Raw genomic sequence first — 21,177 nt, forward strand, 5'->3', positions numbered from 1 at the left:
GTCAGCATGTAGAAGAATGCAAATCAATCCATTCTTATCTCTTTGTACAAAGCTCAAGTCCAAGTGAATCAAAAACCTTCACATAAAACCAGAAACACTGAAATCAACAGAAGTGAAAGTGGGGAAAGAGGAAAATTTCCTGAACAGAACACCAATGGCGTATGCTCTAAGATCAAGAATCGATAAATGATACCTCATAAAACTGCAAAGCTTCTGTAAGGCAAAGGACACTGTAAATAGGACAAAAATGGCAACCAACAGATTGGGGAAAGGTCTTTACCAATCCTACATCCGATAGAGGTCTAATATCCAAAATATGCAAAGAACTCAAGAAGTTAGACTGCAGGGAGACAAATAACCCTATTAAAAAGTGGGGCACAGAGCTAAAGAATTCTCAGCTGAGGAATATCGAATGGCTGAGAAGCACCTAAAGAAATGTTCAACATCCTTACTCATCAGGGAAATGCAAATCAAAAACCCCGAGATTCCACCTCACACCAGTCAGAATGACAAAGATAAAAATTCAGGTGACAGCAGATGCTGAGGAGGATGTGGAGAAAGAGGAACACTCCTCCATTGTTGGTGGGATTGCAGACTGGCACAACCACTCTGGAAATCAGTCTGGAGGTTCCTCAGAAAATTGGACATTGCACTACCTGAGGACCCAGCTATACCTCTCCTGGGCATATACCCAAAAGATGCCCCAACATATAAAAAAGACACGTGCTCCACTATGTTCATCGCAGCCTTATTTATAATAGCCAGAAGCTGGAAAGAACCCAGATGCCCTTCAACAGAGGAATGGATACAGAAAATGTGGTACATCTACACAATGGAATATTACTCAGCTATCAAAAACAATGACTTTATGAAATTCATAGGCAAATGGTTGGAACTGGAAAATATCATCCTGAGTGAGGTAACCCTATCACAGAAAAGCACAAATGGTATGATCAGTGGATATTAGCCCAAAAGTTCGAATTACCCAAGATACAATCCATAGACCACCGGAAGTTCAAGAAGGATGACCAAAGTGCAGATGCTTCACTCCTTAAAAGGGGGAACAAAAATATCCATAGGAGGGAATATGGAGGCAAAGTTTGGAGCAGAGTCTGAAGGAACGGCCATTCAGAGCCTGCCCCACATGTGGCCCATACATACACAGCCACCAAAACTAGATAAGATTAATGAAGCTAAGAAGTACATGCTGTCAGGAACTGGATATAGATGTCTCCTGAGAGACACAGCCACAGCATGTCAAATACAGAGGTGAAGGCTAGCAGCAAACCACTGAACTGAGAATGGGACCCCTGTTGGAGGAATCAAGAGAAAGGACTGAAAGAGCTGAAGCGTCTTACAACCCCATAAGAACAACAATGCCAACCAGAGCTCCCAGGGACTAAACCATTACCCAAAGACTATACATGGACTGACCCATGGCTCCAGTTGCATATGTAGCAGAGGATGAATTTGTTGGGCCCCAAAGGAAGGAGAACCCCTTTGGTCCTGCCAAGGTTGGACCCCTAGTGTAGGGGAATATCTGGGGGGTGGGAAGTGGATGGGGAGTGGAACACCCTTACAGAAGAAGGGGAGGGAGAGGGGATAGAAGGCTCATGGACAGGAAACCGGGTAATGGAATAACATTTGAAATGTAAATAAAAATATATCCAATACAATTAAAAAATAAAATATATATTTTATTTTTTCAAACTTCGAAAGCATAGTTGTTTTGTAAATAGGTTTTTTATTATTTTTCATTATTACCCCACTTTCTTAATCTTGAATATCTGTTTCTGTTAGCTATTATTTCTGCCGTTAGCCATTTATTGTGCCTGCTTCTATAGGGTACTTGGTTTTTTTTTTTTTTTTTTAATGTTTTAAACTATTCCCTTTTAAAAATTTTAAAATGAATGTTTCTTCTCCCAGAAAGTATTTCCCCTTTTCTTGCATTATGTTTGGGAGCAATTATTCATAACTTTAGGTCTTTTAAGCCCTCTCTCCACCAGGACTTGTATTACATCTTATGGAATAATTTCTCCCCATGTGGTGTACTCCTTTTTATCCAGTGCCAAAGTCACTTTCTTTGTGGTCTCCTGGAGTGGTTATATGTAGGATCAAGTGTACTTTTGACTTAGTCTGAGTCTAACCATATGATCTTGTGGAATTTGATATCTTGTTCCTGATTTACCAAGGCCTGTCCATATTTGCAACACCTACCAGACAAAGGAGTTTTCATTGTTGAAAGTAGTCTCAACTTTTTCTTAGATTTGGTTTCATGACTTTTTGCTACTATCTCAAGTGTCCTATTATTTTATCCTAGTGTTTTTTATTTTTTTATTATTTTTTTTTCCGGAGCTGGGGACCGAACTCAGGGCCTTGCGCATGCTAGGCAAGCGCTCTACCACTGAGCTAAATCCCCAACCCTCCTAGTGTTTTTTTAAAAAAATTGAATTATATTATCTAAAATTTGTGGTTGTTTTCAGAAGGAAAGTTATTTTATCATGACTTATCCTCTTGTTCTAAAAGCAAACCTATTTCTCTAACCTTGTAAGGCAATAGATCTTTAAAAAAACTTTAGGTTCCTTTCTTTTCATTGTGAGTACCCTTCAACAATTGCATCTAACAATGACATTAGTAAGATATGGTGAGGACTTTTATAAAATCAACCCTATGGTTTTGTTATCTTTTCAGGCTAAAGAGGCCCTAGCAGAAGCTGAGCAACAGGATCCTACAAACATTTTCACTCAGTATTATATATTCAAGATTGCAATCTTGGATGGTGAAGCCTACAGAGGTATAAATGTTCTTTACTCATTAATGTTAACAATAAAAATCCTTAGAAAATAAAAAAATCCACAATAAGTAAATACTTTCTAAGATAGTAGACTGTATAGATATAATAACTCTTCCATAAAAGTTATAAAATAATGCACAAAGAAACTGGAGGGAATGTGAAAGTAGTAAAAAAACAACCACCTATCTGAAGGATCTTAAATGGGCAAATATTGGAAAAGAGTTTGGGAAATTTTTTTATTGCTGGTTATACTTTATTATTTGAACCAACCATCTCTGAGGTTGTAAAAGTTAGGGAGGGGCGATTATAATAAAATTTACAGCAGTTAACTATTAACCTGTAAATCAGAGTCTTTGGTTACCTTTTGACTCTGTTCACTAATGTTGTATGATGATGATGATGATGATGATGATGATGATGATGATGATGATAAGCAACCCTAATCTTTTTGTTGTTTTTTCCTTCTTCTTATTTAATCTTCTTTTTTTTTACACTCCAGATTTTATTCCATTCCTGGTCCACCCTCATACCTCCTACCTGCCCCCTGTCTCCACAAGGATGTTCCCCCTCCCCCTCCCACCAGACCTCTAAACTCCCTGCAGTCTCCAGTCTCTTGAGGGTTAGGTGCATCTTCTCTGACTGAACCCAGACCCAGGAGTCCTCTGCTGTATGTGTTGCGGACCTCATCTCAGCTGGTGTGTGCTGCCTGGTTGGTGATCCAGTGTCTGAGAGATCTCGGGTGTGCAGTTTAATGGAGACTGCTGGTCCTCCTACAGGGTCACCCTCCTCCTCAGCTTCTTCCAGCTTTTCCCTAATTCAACCACAGGGGTCAGCAGCTTCTCTTCATTGTTTGGATGCAAATATCTGCATCTGACTCTTCCAGCTATTTGTTGGGTCTTTTGGAGAGGAGTCATGATAGACCCCTTTTTGTGAACCCTCCATAGCTTCAGTAATAGTGTCAGGTCTTGGGGCCTCCCTTTTCGTTGGATCATGCTTTAGTCCTGTCGCTGGACCTCTTTTCCCCAGGTTCTCCTCCATTTTGTCCCTGCAGTTCTTTCAGACTGGAACAATTCTGGGTCAGAGCTTTGACTGTGGGGTGGCAACCCCATCACTCACTTGATGCCCTGTCTTTCTTCTGGAGGTGGGTTCAGTAAGTTCCCTCTCCCCACTGTAGGGCCTTTCATCTAAGGTCCCTCTCTTTGAGTCCTGAGAGTCTCTCACCTACCAGGTCTCTTGTTCATTCTAGAGGGTCCCTCCACCTCCTACCTCCCTAGGTTGCCTTTTCCATTCTTTTTTCAGCTGGCTCTCGGCCTTCAGTCTTGTTTCCCACCCAATACCTGATCATGTTCCCTCTTCCCTCCCTTTCCCACCCAGGACCTCCCTCCCACCCTCCTGTGGTTGCTTTCTTTCTCCCTCCCAAGTGGGATTGAGGTGTCCTCACTTTGGCCCTTCAGCTTGTTAACCATCTTGAATTCTATAAATTTTATCCTGGGTATTCTGTACTTTTTTTTTTTTGGCTAATGTCCATTTATTTGTGAGTACATACCCTGCATGTCCTTTTGCGTCTTAGTTACCTCCCTCGGGATATTTTCTAGTTCTATCCATTTGCCTGCAAAACTCAGGATGTCCTTATTCTTAATAGCTGAATAGTTTCCATTGTGCAAATGAACCACATTTTCTGTATCCATTCTTCTGTTTGTCGGACACCTGGGTTGTTTCCAGCTTCTAGCTATTATAAATAAGGCTGCTATGAACATAATGTAACACATGCCCCAGTGGCATGGTGGAGAATCTTTTGGGTATATGCCCAAGAGTAGTATTGCTTGATAGTCAAGTAGATCTATTTCCAAATTTCTGAGGAATCTCTAGATTGATTTCCTTACTTCAGTTCATTTGTATTAATTCTTATGCAGGGCGGGAGATGGTCTGCTTTCGTTCTTTCACATGTACACATCCAGTTCTCCCATCACCATTTGCTGAAGAGGATGCCTTTTCCCCAAGGTTTAATTTTGATACCTTTGTCAAAAATCAGGTGACTCTGTGTGGGCTTATACATGGGTCCTCTATTCAATAACATTTTATTGATATTCCTATCTGTTTTTATGCTTGTTCCATACCATCTGTCATAGTTTCTTTTCCTATTTCTGTGAGATATATGTGTATATATATATATCTCACATATATATATACATATATACATATATATACATACACACACACACACACACACACACACACACACACACACACACACACACACAAATAAGTTCACAGTTCAAGACATAGTCTGTCATGGTGGAGACATCAGTGCAGCAGAACATGGAATCAGCTGCTAACATTACATTCACAGTGAGGAGATGAGAACAATGAATGCATGAATGCTAGAATGCAATTCAATTTCTTCACCCTATACGAGCCAGTATGTCTTTCCAAATGAGTTATGTTACCACTTCAGTTAGATTAATGGCCACACCGATTTTGGTCTTATAGCTCTGTAGTGTATCTCGAAATCAAGTGTGGTGATATCTTCTTCATTATTCTTCTTTACTTAGCATTTCTTTGTCTAGTTCAGATTTTTTATTCTTCTATGTAAATTTTAAGAGTGCCATTTTTTATTTTTTTAAAAAATACTGAGAATTTAAATTTTTTTAACTTTGAAAACATATACCTATATAGAATGAAAGATAATCAACTTCCCTGTGTCCTCTTATTCTAGCTTGGTTTTCTGTATTAGTGATAAAAACCATGACAACTTGGAGGAAAAAACATGGTTTATTTCATGTTACATTTTATAGTCCATTATCAAAGGAAACTAAGGCAGGAGAAACTCAATTCAGCAAAATGGAGCAGGGAAAATGAAACACTACTTAATGGCTTCTTTGTTCTGACTTGCTTAGCTGCCTTTCTTACATACGCCCGTCCTAACTACCTCAGGATGGCCATGGTAATAGTGGCCTGGAGCCTCCTATGTCAATTACAATAAGAAAATGCTCCACAGTCATGCGTACAGGCCAACCTGACCTGTATAATTCTTCAGTTCAGTTTCCTCTTTTCTAGTTTGTGTCTTATGTTTGTGTCAAGTTGATGGTTGAAACTGTGATATTCCCTCCAACAAAACCCTCCCAACTTCATTTCTTTTTGTTTTTATAACCCACTAAGTCCAGTTAGTGCTGTCCATGTGTACATGGGTGTGAGGCTACTCACTAAATCTCAGGAAACATATGTCTTCAAAAGAGAATTCTTTCTCCCCTTAGTAATTAAACAATGCTGGTACCTAAGTGAGGAGTGTGCCTGGAGATCACTCATGGTATGGTATGGTATAATTTTGATGCTTGATGCTTTGTAGGTCTCATGCAGTAACTACCTTCTTGCAGAGAATGTTCCTGAAGATGGGTGGCATTAATATATTATAGTATCGGTGAAACAGAAGCAATGAAGTGGAATCCTAGGGGCAGAAAGGCTTAAGCAAGGATTGGTATGAGAGTGTGGGAGAAATTAGGAAGTGAAGAGGAGGGATAGCTCAACAGAAGGGGTATGAAAAGCCATATGGGAACCTACTACCTCATAATCCACCTTTAAAAGTGGAAGGATAATAGGATACATGTGAAATGAAATAGTGAGATAAGTACACAGAACACTGAGATTAAAAGATTAAGTGAGGGTGGGGACAGGCAAGTAGTGGACACGAGAGGTAGTGGTAGGTTAACCAAAATCTAAAGCTTTATGGAAAAGCTTTATGGAAACCCACTAGTTAGTAGAATAATTTCAAAATACAACTAAAAAGGAGTTCAGACAGAATTGTCATGCATGGTTTGACAACACTGTTGCTCCCTGAAGACTTAGGTGATTAAATGAAAACCACAGTACAAAGCATGGTTTAGCTTCTTATGAGTTATTGGTCAAGGAGGCCCAGACATTTCCAAAGAAACATAGGCTATTGACATTACCATTGTTTGCCCACCATAACTGCATGTTGAAAACACAGCACATACTAGCTGCAGGACATAGAGACGTCAATCTTAACCGGTCAGAAAAACTTCCTTGTTGGCTAGCGCTCAGAGCGCCAGAAATACTCTACTCATGGTGTGTTGGAAGAAAATACATCAGTGGTCTTACCCAGCACTAGACCCTGTATGCCACAACACTAACCTGCTAGGCAAGCTATGCCTACTGGTACAATACTGGCATGACTGTTACGATGTAACTAATAGCTTTTTGATCTGATTTTAGGCCTGGTTCACAGGAAGGGATTGCATGCAAAGTACTGCAGTCCTGGTGAAAAACCCATGGTTGGGAGATCATGGGTCCTCAGATACTGTTGGAATTTGGGTTGCTATTGCATCTGTAGATTTCCTTGGGGAAAAGAGCAATTTTTACAATATTAATTCCTCCAATCATTTCTTTCCATATTCTGGTGTCTTCCTCAGTTTCCTTCTTTAGTGTTTTGAAGTTTTTATTACAGTGGTTATTAATTTCCTTGTCTCAGTTTGTTTCAAGGTATTTTTAAGGCTATTGCAAAGGTACTGTCTCCCTGGTATCTTTCTCAGTAGATTTGCATGTGTGTGTGTGTGTGTGTGTGTGTGTGTGTGTGTGTGTGTGTGTGTGTGTGTGTAGAGATAGATAAAGGGAGGAAGGAGGAAGAGAGAGGAGGAGGGAGGCACAGCCAAGAACTTCTGGTGTCACTGGTGGTCCTAATGCCTGCTGCTGACTCATGCTGATTCAGGCTGAAGCCTGGCCATTCCTGCTAGTTTGTGCCACCGCTACTGCTATCCTGACACTACTGAACTGAACTGTTGGTATACCTGTGAAGTGTTTGCAAGTGGATCAAACTGCTGCTGCTGAACTGTGAACTGAACTGCTGATTTCCCGACAGTGCAGATGGAATTTGCTCTGAAGAACAATTTCTAAATAGGCCCACTTCCCTCATATCCTAATAACCTTTCTTTTCCACTACCTCTGGTGGGTCATGGGCAAAAAAGAAGGTTAAAGCATTTAAGAACCATTATTAAAATCGGGTTGAGAAACATATAAGCCTATAGATTTTTTTCATCTCTTTAATAATTTTGATCTTCTCTCTTTTGTTTAGCTTGGTTAGATGTTTGTCAATCTTACTCCCCCCCCCAAAGAATCCACTCCTTCATTCATTGATTCTTCTTAATTTTTTTGTTCTATGTAATTAATTTCTTCCCCAATCTTTATTATTTCTTTATATATACTGCTTCAGGGTTTACCTTAATCTTATTTTTCCAAGGTTCTATGGGGCATAGTTAGGTTATTTAAGATTTCTCTGAATTTTTATGGCTGTGAACTTCCTTCTTAAGACTGCTTTCATTGTATCTTACAGGTTTTGGTACATTGTGTCTTCATTTTCATTAAAGTTTGGAGATTACTAGTTTCCTTTTCAATTTTTTTCAATAATCCATTTTTTATTGAAGTTTAAGTTTAAGAAGTTTCTGTAAGTTTAAGAAATTTTCTAAAGTTTCTCTTGGTGTTGAGTTTTAGATTTATTTTGTTATAATCAAATGAGGTACAAGACATTATTTAAATTTTCATCTGCATTTTAAATACAGTGTGTGTGTGTGTGTGTGTGTGTGTGTGTCCATATCCAAAGAGACCAGAAAGTTTGGAATCCTTTGAAACTTGAATTAGAGGAATCCATGACCCAACTGATATGGGTGCTGGTACACTAACTCGGGCCCTCTGCATGAGCAGCAAACACTCAAATGCTGAAAACCCTCCCACCCATTTCTGTGATTTTTTTTAAAATCCTTTCTTTGCATCCTATTATATATAATCTATTTCAGAGTCAGTTCCATGACAACTGAAGAGGATGTGTATCCTGTAGTGTTTGGATGGAATGCTTTGTGGGTATCTGTCAAGGACATTTTATCTATGGTTGTCATTTAATTTGATCTGTGTTTCATGAAGTATAAAAAAAGCATCTACAGTAACGCTGGCTAGCACTGGCAGACGGCCTTGGTCTGTTTCCAGCTCAGTGGACAGGCCAAGACTGCATTCTTTTTAACCAGGGCTCTTTCCTCCCATCTCACTAAATTCCAATTGCTGGCTATTGCCTTGTACGCCCTGGGCTTCCAAATTTTCGTGGCTGGCTGGGATGCAACCTTGCACACTACGCTCTTCTGCTGTACCTTTCTCTGGAACTCAGTTGAGTTGCAGCATGAAGGAAAACACCAAACAATCTTAGTTTAGAATCAACAGATAGCACACTCGCTGGGCACAGAGTATATCCTAATTTTACAAACTGTTCTATGTTAGAAATCCTCGGGTGGTGGATCCACCACACGAATCAACAGCCTCTGGCTTCCTACGTTCTGTTTGCCTCTCTCATTCCAGCCATCCAAAAGCATACAGTTCCTCTCTCCTCTTCTTTACCTCTTTCTGATCTGGTCCCACCTACTCACCTAGTAATCGGTGCCTTGTAATGTTTATTTATTTATTAATGTCTAATTTTTGTTAAGATGATCTATTGGTAAGAGTCAGGTATTGAAGTAACCCACTGTGTTGAGGTTAACCTCTTACGTTACTAATAGTGATTGTTTTTTATGAAACTTGATGTGCTCCCTGCTCAGTGCATGTGTTTAGAATTGTAATGCTTTCTTGATTGGTTGTTCCATTGATTAGTATAAAGTGACTGATTTTTAATGCCTTCTGACTACTCTTAGTCTGCTCTATTTTTTTTTTTTGCCAGCTATTAAAATAGCAATGCCTTCTTGTTTCCTAGTTCTAGTACATAGAATACCTTTACAATCCTCTTGGAGATGGGGGTGGGGTGGGGGATAATGAAATGAGGAACTGTGGGAGGGGTGGTCATGAGAGGGTTATTGATTGGACTGTAAACAAAAAAAGTAATTTTAAACATGCAATTCATTAGTTATTGTCTTTTGATTAGGTAAATGAGATGTTTAGTATTCGTATTTATTATTGAAAGTATCTGTTTTTATTGATTCTGTAGTGTTTGGTGTTTTCATAATCCTCATTTTCTTAGCTACTATTTTAGGATTCTTAATTATTTCCCTGTAGCCCCTGGATTGCTTTTTTCTCTTCATCCCAAACAATTTCTTCTAATATCCTCTGACAAACTGGTTTATTGGCTATAAATTTCTTACTGTCCTATTATCACAGAATGTTTTTCTTTCTGCACGAATCATGACATTGTTTTCCTAGGTAGTGTTGGCTGGATTGGCAGCTGTGCTACTTGGGAACTTGAAATCCATCAGTTCATACCTTTCTGGCTTTTAAAGTTTTTGATGAAAAAGCAGCACTGTTATTCTGCTTTGTATGCGGTCTAGGTTTTTGTTGGTTGGTTGGTTGGTTGGTTTTGTTTAGTCTTTTGCAGCTTCCAATATATTTTGGAAAATTGGAAAATTGGAAAAAAAATTGGAAAATATATGGAAAATTCCCACTGTGATTGTATTCAAAATACTTACTATGTGTTTGCCATGGAATTTTTCTTCTTTATGTTCATAATTGGTTGATTTGTTTTTTATGGCGTTCCAGAGATCCTTTCATGTTTTTAGAAAAATTTTTGTCCTCATCTTCAAGGCCTTATATTCATGATCCTTTCTCTTCGCAAGCTTTACAGTGACTTTTTAATTTGACTTATTGTCCATTTCCAGCATAATTTTGTTTTTTTCCAGTATTTCCATGTCTCTATCCGATTTTTATCTTTGTTGACTCATATATCATTCAGCCATTTGTGTTCCCTTGGAATTTGTGCTAGAGATTATTTGCATCATTTTTTACTTCTTTGAACATATTTATTTATAGTCATTCTTTTACTCTGAGGCTGGTAGTTTTGGAGACCACATGCCTTGGTTTTTTGTGGTGTTGCTTATGATTTTGCTTTGGATCTTGTGCATCAACAATTAGATCATAGGTTGAATTTTTAAAAATGTATTTAACTCTCCTTTCTTCTTTTCATAGAAGTGTTTGCAAAGGTCAAGGTGGGTGTGGTGTCTTTTTGTTTGTCTGATTTTGTGTCTGAGCACCAGGCTCTATCCCCAATCCTCCCTTGAAAGCAGAATACTGTCAGTAGGAACGATCAATATAGGGTAGACCTAGTATGAAAATGAGTAATATTCAACCATAAAACAACCACCCCTTAAGCACTTTAGAAAGTACAGGAACATTAAAAATACAGTATGTTCTAACATATTAGTTACTGTGAATAAGAATGGAAAGAGAAAAGAAAAAATGTAAAACTATTGGTTGATAGAGAAAAAGCTGAGGATGTAAACATAAATAGAAGATGGAAGTTTATGAGCACTGGGGAATAAGGAAGTTTTGATAAAGGTAGACTGAAAAGAAAGAAGCAAGCATACGCTATCAAACAACAGACCCTCCAAACCAGGACAGACTTCGTTCTGTGAAGAGGAAGCACAAAAGCAAAGGGTAAGGGTGTTTTGATTGCTTGTTTGTGCTTTGTTTTTAAAGTAATATAGAGCAAGAACAGCGGGCAGAGATGATCTGCTTAGGTGACATTAAGTGATTGCTGATTGCTGACCGTGTCCCTGTGCACCCCTAACTGGGCATCTTTGCTTTTTTTCATTTTTATGTCATTTATTTAAAATTTCAGTTTTACTAGATACTCCTTTCTGCTAAGATTAGGTTCATTTTCTTATTCCTTGAGGTATAATGCTAGTTTGTTTATTTGATATGACTTATTATTCCTCCCCTTTCCCCTATCCCTTCTCTCTACCCTTCCATTCCAGAGTCCCACTATGTTGTCCAGTCTGGCTTGAACCTCACTAGGTAATATAGACAGATCTTGAACTCGTAATCCTCTTGTCTGTCTTCAAAGAGCTAGGATTATAGGTTTGCACCTTTACACTTGATTTCTCTTTCTGACTTTCACTCTTTCATTTTTTTAAAAAAATTATTTATTCCTCTCTTTCAGTGTTTTATGTATATTCTTTTCTTTCAGTTTTTATGTATATGTTTATTACTATAGGCTTCCCTCTTAGAGTAGGATTGATTGTTTCCATTTTTATTTCTATCAAAGTATTTCAAAAATTTTCCCTTAATTATTTTTGTTTCATAACCTATCCATAAACATGCTGTTTAATTTCTGGGTATTTGAATTTTTCAAAATTCTTACTTTTATTAATGTCTATCATGGTTGAAAATATATTTAACATGCCTCCAGTCATCTTAAATTTGTTAAGAAGTGCATTTATCATGGACAGTGTTCCATGTATGCTGGAGAAGAATGTATATTGGGTTGCTGTTGATAAAATATTCTCAATACGTCTCTCAGGTCCATTTGGCCTAAATAATAGTTTAAATCCAGTGTTTCCTTATTGTTTGTCATCTGGATAATATGACCATTGTTGTAAGTAGAATACTGAAGATCCTCACTAGTATTGTGTTATAATCTATATCCTCCTTTAGTTCTGTCCTTCTTCTCATTATATACTCATATATTCCAATGTTGGATGAGAATATTTTGTAATGCTTGTCATTTATTACTTTAGTATTTTTAATGAAAGTATATGTTGACTTGTCTAAATGCAGCTGATCTTGCTCTATTTTGTCATTCATTTATGTGGAATATCATTTTCTACCTCATCACATTCAAACCATGTGTCCTTAAAAGGCTGTCCTGAAAAGCAAATCTCTTATTTTCTTGCTTTTAACCCACTTTTATACTCTGTGTCTTTTGATTAAAGAATTAAGACATTTAGATTCATGGCAATTATTGACATACAAGGATTTATCATTGCCACTCCATTTATTATTTTTGTTTTATAGAACTTTTGTCCCCTTCTACTGTTGCTTTTCTTTGAAATCAGGTGATATTCTATAGTTATCTGCTTTGATTACTGTATGTTATGTAATAATTATAGTGATTACCACAAAGCTTACTGAAAACATTATATAATGTGCTGTTTTAGCTGACAATTATTTATACCCAAAATAACTCAATCCTTTTAGTTGACCTGCTTCTTCTTAGTTTATATTTTGATACAACTTATATTTATATTAAGTATTCTTTAAAATTATTATGGGTATCAGTTTAATCACTTAATTTTAACCTTCATTCTAAAGATATAAGTGAGTTACACACATATTAAGACTGTTCTGAATTTAATTGTGTACTTTCATGGTTTACATTTTTAATCTGGCTAAGTGACATACTTTTCCTTTAGCTCAAAGAATTCCCCTTAACATTTCTAGCAAGGCATCACTGATGTAGATGAACTCCTTTAGTGTGTGCTTATCTGGGAATTTTCATTTTCTCTTCATTCTTGGCCAAGAATTCCCTAATCCACATTTGCATCTGCCTTCTTAAATTTTCATGGCCTAGGTCCTCTGGAATAGCTTCTAATGCTGTTAACCACTGAGCCATCTCTCCAGCCCCTTTATCTTCTTTTAAAAACATTATCTGTTTGCTGAGATAAAGAGAGTGGAGGGAAAGAGAGGAGAAATAGACCACAGTGTATGTGTGAAAGTCAGAGAAAAACTTGTGGGAGTCAGTTCTAACCTTCCCTATGTTGGCTCCAGGGATCAAATTCAGGTCATCAAGCTTAGGAGCAATACCTTTATCTATTGTGCCATCTCACCAACCCTGCTCTCTTTATCCTTGATGTTTAGGAAACTTCTTTGAAATGTGTTCTTTTGTATTATTAGTCTGGCAGTTTGCAGATCCACTTTATTTCTTTCATTTTTTAAGCAACATTTCATTGTTACCCAGGCCAGTTTCAAACTCCTATGGACATGTGATGCTCAACCCTCAGGTTCTGAATGTTAGGACTACAGGTCTGTGCCTTGCAGCTGAGTGTAGAAATCCTCAGTTTCTTTAAAGACTTTTACTGGCTTTATGTTGAGGTCCTTTATCCACTTGGACTTGAGTTTTGTGCAAGGTGATGAATATGGATCTATTTGCATGGTTTATTTTTCCCATTGTATGGTTTTAGCACCTTTGTCAAAGATCAAGTGACCGTAGGTCTGTGGGTTCATTTCTGGGCCTTCAATTCTGTTCCATTGGTCTATCTGTCTGTCTGTGTACCAATACCATGCAGTTTTTATCACTATTGCTCTGTAATAGTGCTTGAGTTCAGGGATAGTGATTCCCCCTGAAGTTCTTTTATTGTTGAGAATAGTTTTAGCAATTCTGGGATTTTTGTTATTCCAAATGAATTTGCAAATTGCTCTTTCTAACTCTGTGAAGAATTGAGTTGGAATTTTAATTTGTAGATTGCCTTTGGCAAAATGGCCATTTTTATAGTATTAATCCTGCCAATCTATGTGCATGGGAGATCTTTCCATCTTCTGATACCTTCTTCAGTTTCTTTCTTCAGACACTTGAAGTTCTTGCCATACAGATCTTTCACTTGTTTGATTAGAGTAGTACCGAGGTATTTTATATTATTTGTGGCTATTATTATTGGGGAGATGTGTTATTTCCATGATTGTGTTTCATCTTTGTGGCCTTACATTAGTGTCTTCATATTTGACGAAAAAGGGAATTACTGTGGTCATTGTGGATTCACTTTGTTTAGAAAGGCCTTTCATCAGTCAGTCCATTTAGAGATTCTGGACAGGATACTTGGTGTGATTTATAGATAAGCATGTTGGTTTTTTTTTCCCCATGGGACAGGCCTGAGATAGCTCAGTGTGGCTTGTGCCTGTAAACATAAATTAAGATCTAAAGGTAGATTCATTGCATTGACCTAATGATTGAGTCTTTGAGGTGATCTATAACTTGATATTAGAGACAAGTCCTGGATACTGTGTCTCTTGGGGATATCTGTATCTTTAGGTCTATACTAACTGCATTTGCCTGGGGATGAACCATTAGTTTGAGCATTCAAGTGTCAGCCAGGTGCTTTTCTCTTGGGAACAACTCCCAGGAATGTCCCTTTTGTAGCTAGATTTGTGAATAGCCTTTTATAGCCCTAGTTCCTGGACCAATCAATCGTTATGGACCTAATCTCCAAGCCAGAGCCCACATATTTATATGTTCTAGCACAGTTTCCTGGGAACCAAATACCAGGCCAGATAGATTACATGTCTAGAGGTAGTGTGGCAGTATTCATAATACCAGGATCCAAACTGGGAGATGAGTCTAGTGTTTGTTTCTTCTGGGATGGACTTAGTTTATCGAGGCTACCTGATGTAGCTATGGAACTTACATGTATGTGTGGTGGGACTGTGGGAGGAAAGGACTACTTGATACCTAGGTCTACTGGAGTGAGCCTAGCTTTTGAGTCTGCTGGAGCAGGCCTGAAGAGTCTATAACCCATGAGGCTAGTCTTTTTTCTCTCTCTCTCTCTCTCTCTCTCTCTCTCTCTCTCTCTCTCTCTCCTCCCCCCCCATGTGTGTGTGTGTGTGTGTGTGTGTGTGTGTGTGTGTGTGTGTGTGTGTGTAAAACTCAAATCATGAGGGTTGGGGATAAGCGTCTTAGCCCATCTCACTAGCCCATTTTTGCATCTTATGAAAATTTGTCATCAGATCTGTAAACCATTAGATTTATGTCCTTGTTGAATTGATATATTTATTACCTTGAAATATGCTTTCCTAGGTAATTGTTCTTTTTTCTGAAATCTACTTATCATTAATATAGATATTCCTACTTTTGCATACATTTACTATAATATATTTTATCCTACATTTTAAACCAACTTTATGTTTTATTATTTATTTGTAACAGCTAAAGTATATAATTAGCTTATGTGATGTCTTAGGGTTTCTATTGCTGCGACAAAGCATCAAGACAGAAAAACAAGTTGTAAAGAAAAGGATTTATTAGGCTTACACTTCCAGATCATATTCCATCATTGGATGTCAGGACAGGAACTCAAGAAGGGCAGGAACCTGGAGGCAGGAGCTGGTGCAGAGGCCATGGAAGGGTGCTGCTCACCAGCTTGCTTCTCATGACTTGCTCAGCCTGCTTTCTTAGAGAATCCAGGGCCACCAGCCCAGATATGGTATCACTCATCCATTTGATCACTAGTTGAGAAAATGTCCTACAGCTGGATCACATAAAGGCATTTCCTCAACTGAGGTTTCCTTCTCTCTGATAACTCCAGCTTGTGTCAAGTTGACAACTCTAGCCAGTACAGGTGTTGCCAACAGATGTATGTGTAAAGAGAATGTGATATTGTGGCTAGGATGTAGATTAATTTGTAAAATGCTTGACTAGTATACATGAATCCATGGATTTGATCCCTACCAACATGTAAAATCAGGTATATTGGCACATGCCTTTAATCTCACCACTGGGCAGGTGTAGGCAAGAGAATCAGAAGTTCAAGGTCATCCTTAGCTACAGAACAAATTCCAGTGCAGCTTCGTCTGCATGGGAGTTTGTCTTAGAAAAAACAGATATCTAATGGGATGGCTCAGTGGATAACGACATTTGCCCTGAAAGCCTGGCAATCTGAATTTGGTCCTATAAAGAACTGTACAAAGTAGTCTACTGAATTCTACACAGGTAGAAATCACACACAGAGATACCCATGTGGATGTCGTACACACAAATAATAAAATATTTTTAAATGTGGTATTTATAAACAATGACATTTTATTCAGGCATAAAGAAGAATGAAACTGTCATTTGCTAGAAAATATTAAGTGAAATGAGTTAAACTCAGAAAAGCTTGAAATTCAGAAAGATGAATTTGGCCTGTTTTCTGTTGTCATTGGTAGATCCTTGTTTTGAATACATATGTAAGACCATCAATGTATATAAAACTTTGAGTGTAGAAGGGAGACTAAGGGAAGGAAGGAGACTACCTGGAGAAGGTAAAGGGGAAAGGAGAGAGGGAGGAAAAGAATATGGTCCACATATATACTGTACTGAATGAAATTGTCTTTATGAAACACAACACTATGGAAACTGAGTATATGCCAGTAAAACTTTTTTAATGTGTTTTTTGTTGGTAGGATATATTTGAAAGTTTTGTTTTGCTTTATTCTAATCATCTTTCCCATTCAGTTGGTTTGTTCCATCATTTGGGCATAATATGAGTATTAATAATGTTAGACTTACTTATTTTATTTTCAAATAATTGAGAATTAATTGAAGGCCCCATACATGCTAGGCAAGTATTCTACCACTAAATTATATCCCCAGGCCTCTTTTTACTTCTTATTCTTTGACATACTCTCTGTAAATTGCATTGGTTGACCTTGTAGCTATTTTGTGGCCCAAGTAGGCCTTGAAATTGTGATTCTGCAGCCTTCATCTTCTGAATTCTGTGATTACAAAGCTGCACCACCACATTCAGCTTGATCGGATATAAATTTAGCATTATGATGTTGGTATTCCATTTCTGCCATCTATTCTTTGTTGCTGTTTTGCTTTTTACTTGTTTTGGGTCAATTGACTATTGTAAATTTATTAATCGCCTTTGGCTATTATATATAACTTGCTTATCATTTAATATCTATTGCACATTTCAATAGTGTTTTATACTCCATTTTTGTGACTGTCCCATGATGTATTCAATTCATTGATTAGTAATGGAATTTAGGCTCTAGGTTCCGTATTTTATTCTTACGTGTTATATTAGATGAACATTTTGTGTGTATTTGCTTTTGAGATATATCCATATATCTATGGATTCACACAAGTATAGTTCTTCAATTAGGCTTTTTTCTAATATTCATATCCTTCTTGGTGGTTTATTAATTCATATGACTTAATACATTTTATTTTTCTAAAGATACAGATATTCTTGAGGTGATTCAAAATAAATTGTGAAATAATTAACCATAAATATTATCTTTGATGGAAATTTCTCACATTTTTATTGTTTGTTTCAGCTTTACAGATAGTCAGTGCTTTAAAAATTTCAATGGAGGAAAACTCAGAAGATTGTGGACTAATTGAAAATGGAGTTTCAACTCTCAAAATCCTAAGTTTATGTGTAGAGTTTGCTCTAGAGGTAACTCAAGGATTTATTATTATATTATACTCTTTCTCTTTTTGAAGAAGACTCTGTAAAATCACCATCACCTAGGCATGAGAGAGCCCTCCTTTACTGTTTTGTCTCGCGTTTTCACCCAAGGTTCTTATACAATTGTCTTATTTCTTTTTTTTTAGGCAACAAATTTGTATATAAAACAAATAAAACTAAATATAGGAAAATACTAATTTTAAACAAAGTTCTAGGACCACTGAGATAACTTAAGTGGGTAAAAACAATTGTCACAAGCCTGGTGACCTGACTTTAACTCCTAAAGCCATATAAAGGTGGAAGGAAGAACCAACTTGACAAAGTTGTCCTCTGACATCCACATGTGTTTCCCCACCAAATAGACACACACACACACACACACACACACACACACGATGATGATGATGATGATGATGATGATGATGATGATGATGATGGTGGTGGTGGTGGTAATGAGGACGGGACGATGATGATCATGATAGTAATGATATTTTAAAATAAAAGAAACTTCAGATTTTAAAAATGATGTTTCAGGCAAAGAATATAGTTCCTAGTAGAGCATTTGCCTAGCATGCACAAGGCCTCATGTTACATCCCCAACTCTGAAAACATAGAGTATGGAGTATACCACACCATGCAAAGAAATATTTATCTGCTTTGAAATTTACATTTCTCATTAATTTAAATGAAATTGTTTAAACATGCATGGTCTTTTTGGGGTGGTGGTGGTGGTGGTGGTGGTGGCGGTATCTCACTTTGCAGCTCTGGCTAGTCTAGTACTTACTATATAGACCAGGCTTGCTCAGAGATCTATCTGTCTCTGCCTTTACTGGGAGTAAAGATGTATGTTACTAGTATGACTAACCTGTATCTTTTCTTTTATAGCTACAAAATACTAATTTTTAGTTTAATAAATACATCTGTTTTTACTTGTAAAATTTTGGTCTGAATAAGATAAAGAATTCAAAAAGCGTCAAGAGCAACTTGGAAACTCTTGACTAAATAGAGTATTGGTCCCATAAATGCTAGGCACTCTACCACTTAAATATATCCCTATTCCTCTTGACTTTTTACTCTGAGACACATGCTCCTTTTTATTTATACATTTATTTATATATTATATATTTATATAAATTTATTTTTATGATTTTATTTTTCATTTCAATTATTTAATGTATTTATTTGTGTTGTTTCAAATTATTATAAATTATTAATTTATATAAATTAATTATCCAATTTATATAAATTTAATAAATGCCTAATTTTTAAAACTCTTAACATCACCACTTGCAAATAAAGATAATGTTTCTTGGACTCTTGTAAAAGTTAACTACAATGATTACAAATATGGTTTATAAACTTTGATTCTTTTTATAAAGGTTTTTAAATTTTTATTTTCTGTGTATGAGTGTTTTGCCTGCAGGTATGTACATATACTGCCTATGCGACTGCTACCCCTGGTACTGGACTTACAGATGGTGGTGAGCCATCACAAGGATTCTGGAAAAACGGGTGGTTCTCTGGAAGGAGTTTACCAGTGCTCTTAACTGCTGAACCATCTCTCTAGTTCCCTAGGCTATCACTCTTGATCTTATTTAAAATACTTTAGTTTCTGATTTTTTGATCTTATTTAAAATACTTGTTTTTTTCTTTTAGATCAAAACCACATTTGTGCTTAGAACTTCATTTCTATGATTCCACTACTACTTGTGTGTTTTTCATTTCAAATGTAAAGTTTAGACCTTTCTTTTCCTTTCATTTTCTGTTTCTTTCCTTTCTGTACAAGCAGGTCCCATGCTGGTTTCAAATAATTTTCTTCCTTTAGAAATTCTGTTACCTTGTTTGTCAGCATCCAAATATATGGTCCAAATTATGTTCAGCAACTACTTGGGGTAAGTTGTTGGTCTAAACTAGCATTTAGATATGTAATAAAGTATTTTAAAAGATGAGATCATGAAGATAAAATAGGAAAAAAATTAGTATGCGTCACTTGGCTTGTGAGACAGTGTGTTTGGTTAGAATGGTAAAGAATTTATTTCTTGATCTTGAACCTAATATAGTGAGTGACTTGTATGTTCAAATAATGCTATAGAGAATAAATACAAGATAAAGTTGAATTAATATCTGTGGCTTGGTTGTATAGTACTTATTTTGTAAACAAGAAAACTTTGTTGGTAGTTCATGTAAAAAACAATACATAGAACCCGGATGCGGTGTAGATAGGAAGATAAGTAGTTTGAGTCCAGTCATTGACTACACCAAATCCAAACAGCAAACAGAATCATATGCCATGGTTTCGGAATGCAACTTCTGTTTCTGAGAAGCTGTGTAGGGAGAAATTATGAGATAGAATGGGAGAAAATGAATCCAATTTTTGGATTACAGGCTAGACAAGGGATGCTAAGGAGGTACAACACCACGTTCTCTATTAGAATATGTTATCTTATCTTTCAATCTGTATTTGTTTCATTTCTGTTGCTATGATTGTTGGGCTTACAATTTCAGAGTCCATCATGCTGGGAAAGGAGTGGTGGTAGGAACATGGATGAGCTAGCCAGTCACATTGTGTAGGTGTCCAGAAATGACGGAGCATGAAGTATGGCTGGACTAAAAAGCCTTGAGACCACCCCTGTGGCATGCTTCCTCTATCAAGGCCTTACACCTAGAGATTCCTTAACTTTTCCACACAACACTACCGAATGGGAACTAAGTAGTGAAACATATGAGCCTGTGGGAGATATTTTACATGTGAACCACAACATTAGACATTCATAAAATTCCCCCTCCACAGTGAATACATACATATTCTACTTTCTGAAACCCAGAGAGCCCTTGAAGAGAACTCCCACGGATTCCTTCTACTACCTCTGTACATACAGGGCTCACACCATATATTTTATCTTCTCAACGATTGTTGTGGGTAAACTGCCCACATTCCTTTCTAAATCTAACCTCTCAACTTGCTTCTGAAATCACCTCTTACCATTATGTTCTCTTTTACTGAGTTAATTTCATAACTTATAAATATCCTCTTGTCCTATTCAAATGATCAGAAACTTTAAAAAAACTGCCTGATCTTCTTAGCAACTACTGCTTAATTTATTTTCTGGGTTTTGGTAACAAAACTCCTCTTGAATGTCTATACTTATTCCTTTATATTTCCTGAACTTTCTCCTGTCAAGCTTTTTTTTGGGAAAGCATACCAAGTTGCTTCCGTTAAAGTCATGGTGACCTGGTCCTGTATATTACAATGGCTAAATCTTAGTCCTCATCATATTTTACTATCATCAGTAATCAATAAAGTTGACCATTCTTCTTTGAACCATAATTAGGTTTTAGTTCTCTGTTTTATTCATACCTTATTACTCATCCTCTATCATTCTCCTTTAATGGATTGTCTTTTCATTTCTCTTAGACTTGCTGTCAAGTGATGACATTGGATATATATATATATATATA

At 36.9% G+C, this 21,177-nt stretch overlaps 1 protein-coding gene across 1 annotated transcript in view; it reads left to right on the forward strand.

Annotated features, from left to right (window-relative positions):
- The window catches only part of Tex11 (testis expressed 11), a 161,014-nt gene extending 141,253 nt beyond the window's left edge, over positions 1-19,761 (forward strand). Inside the window, exons 17-19 of the mRNA XM_032889391.1 lie at positions 2,692-2,794; positions 17,585-17,706; positions 19,738-19,761. Of these exons, the coding sequence (XP_032745282.1) occupies positions 2,692-2,794; positions 17,585-17,706; positions 19,738-19,761 (249 nt within the window). The remainder of the gene's footprint in view (positions 1-2,691; positions 2,795-17,584; positions 17,707-19,737) is intronic.
- The last annotated feature ends 1,416 nt before the right edge of the window (positions 19,762-21,177 follow it).

The sequence above is a fragment of the Rattus rattus genome, chromosome X, assembly GCF_011064425.1.
Source record: "Rattus rattus isolate New Zealand chromosome X, Rrattus_CSIRO_v1, whole genome shotgun sequence".
NCBI lineage: Eukaryota > Metazoa > Chordata > Mammalia > Rodentia > Muridae > Rattus > Rattus rattus.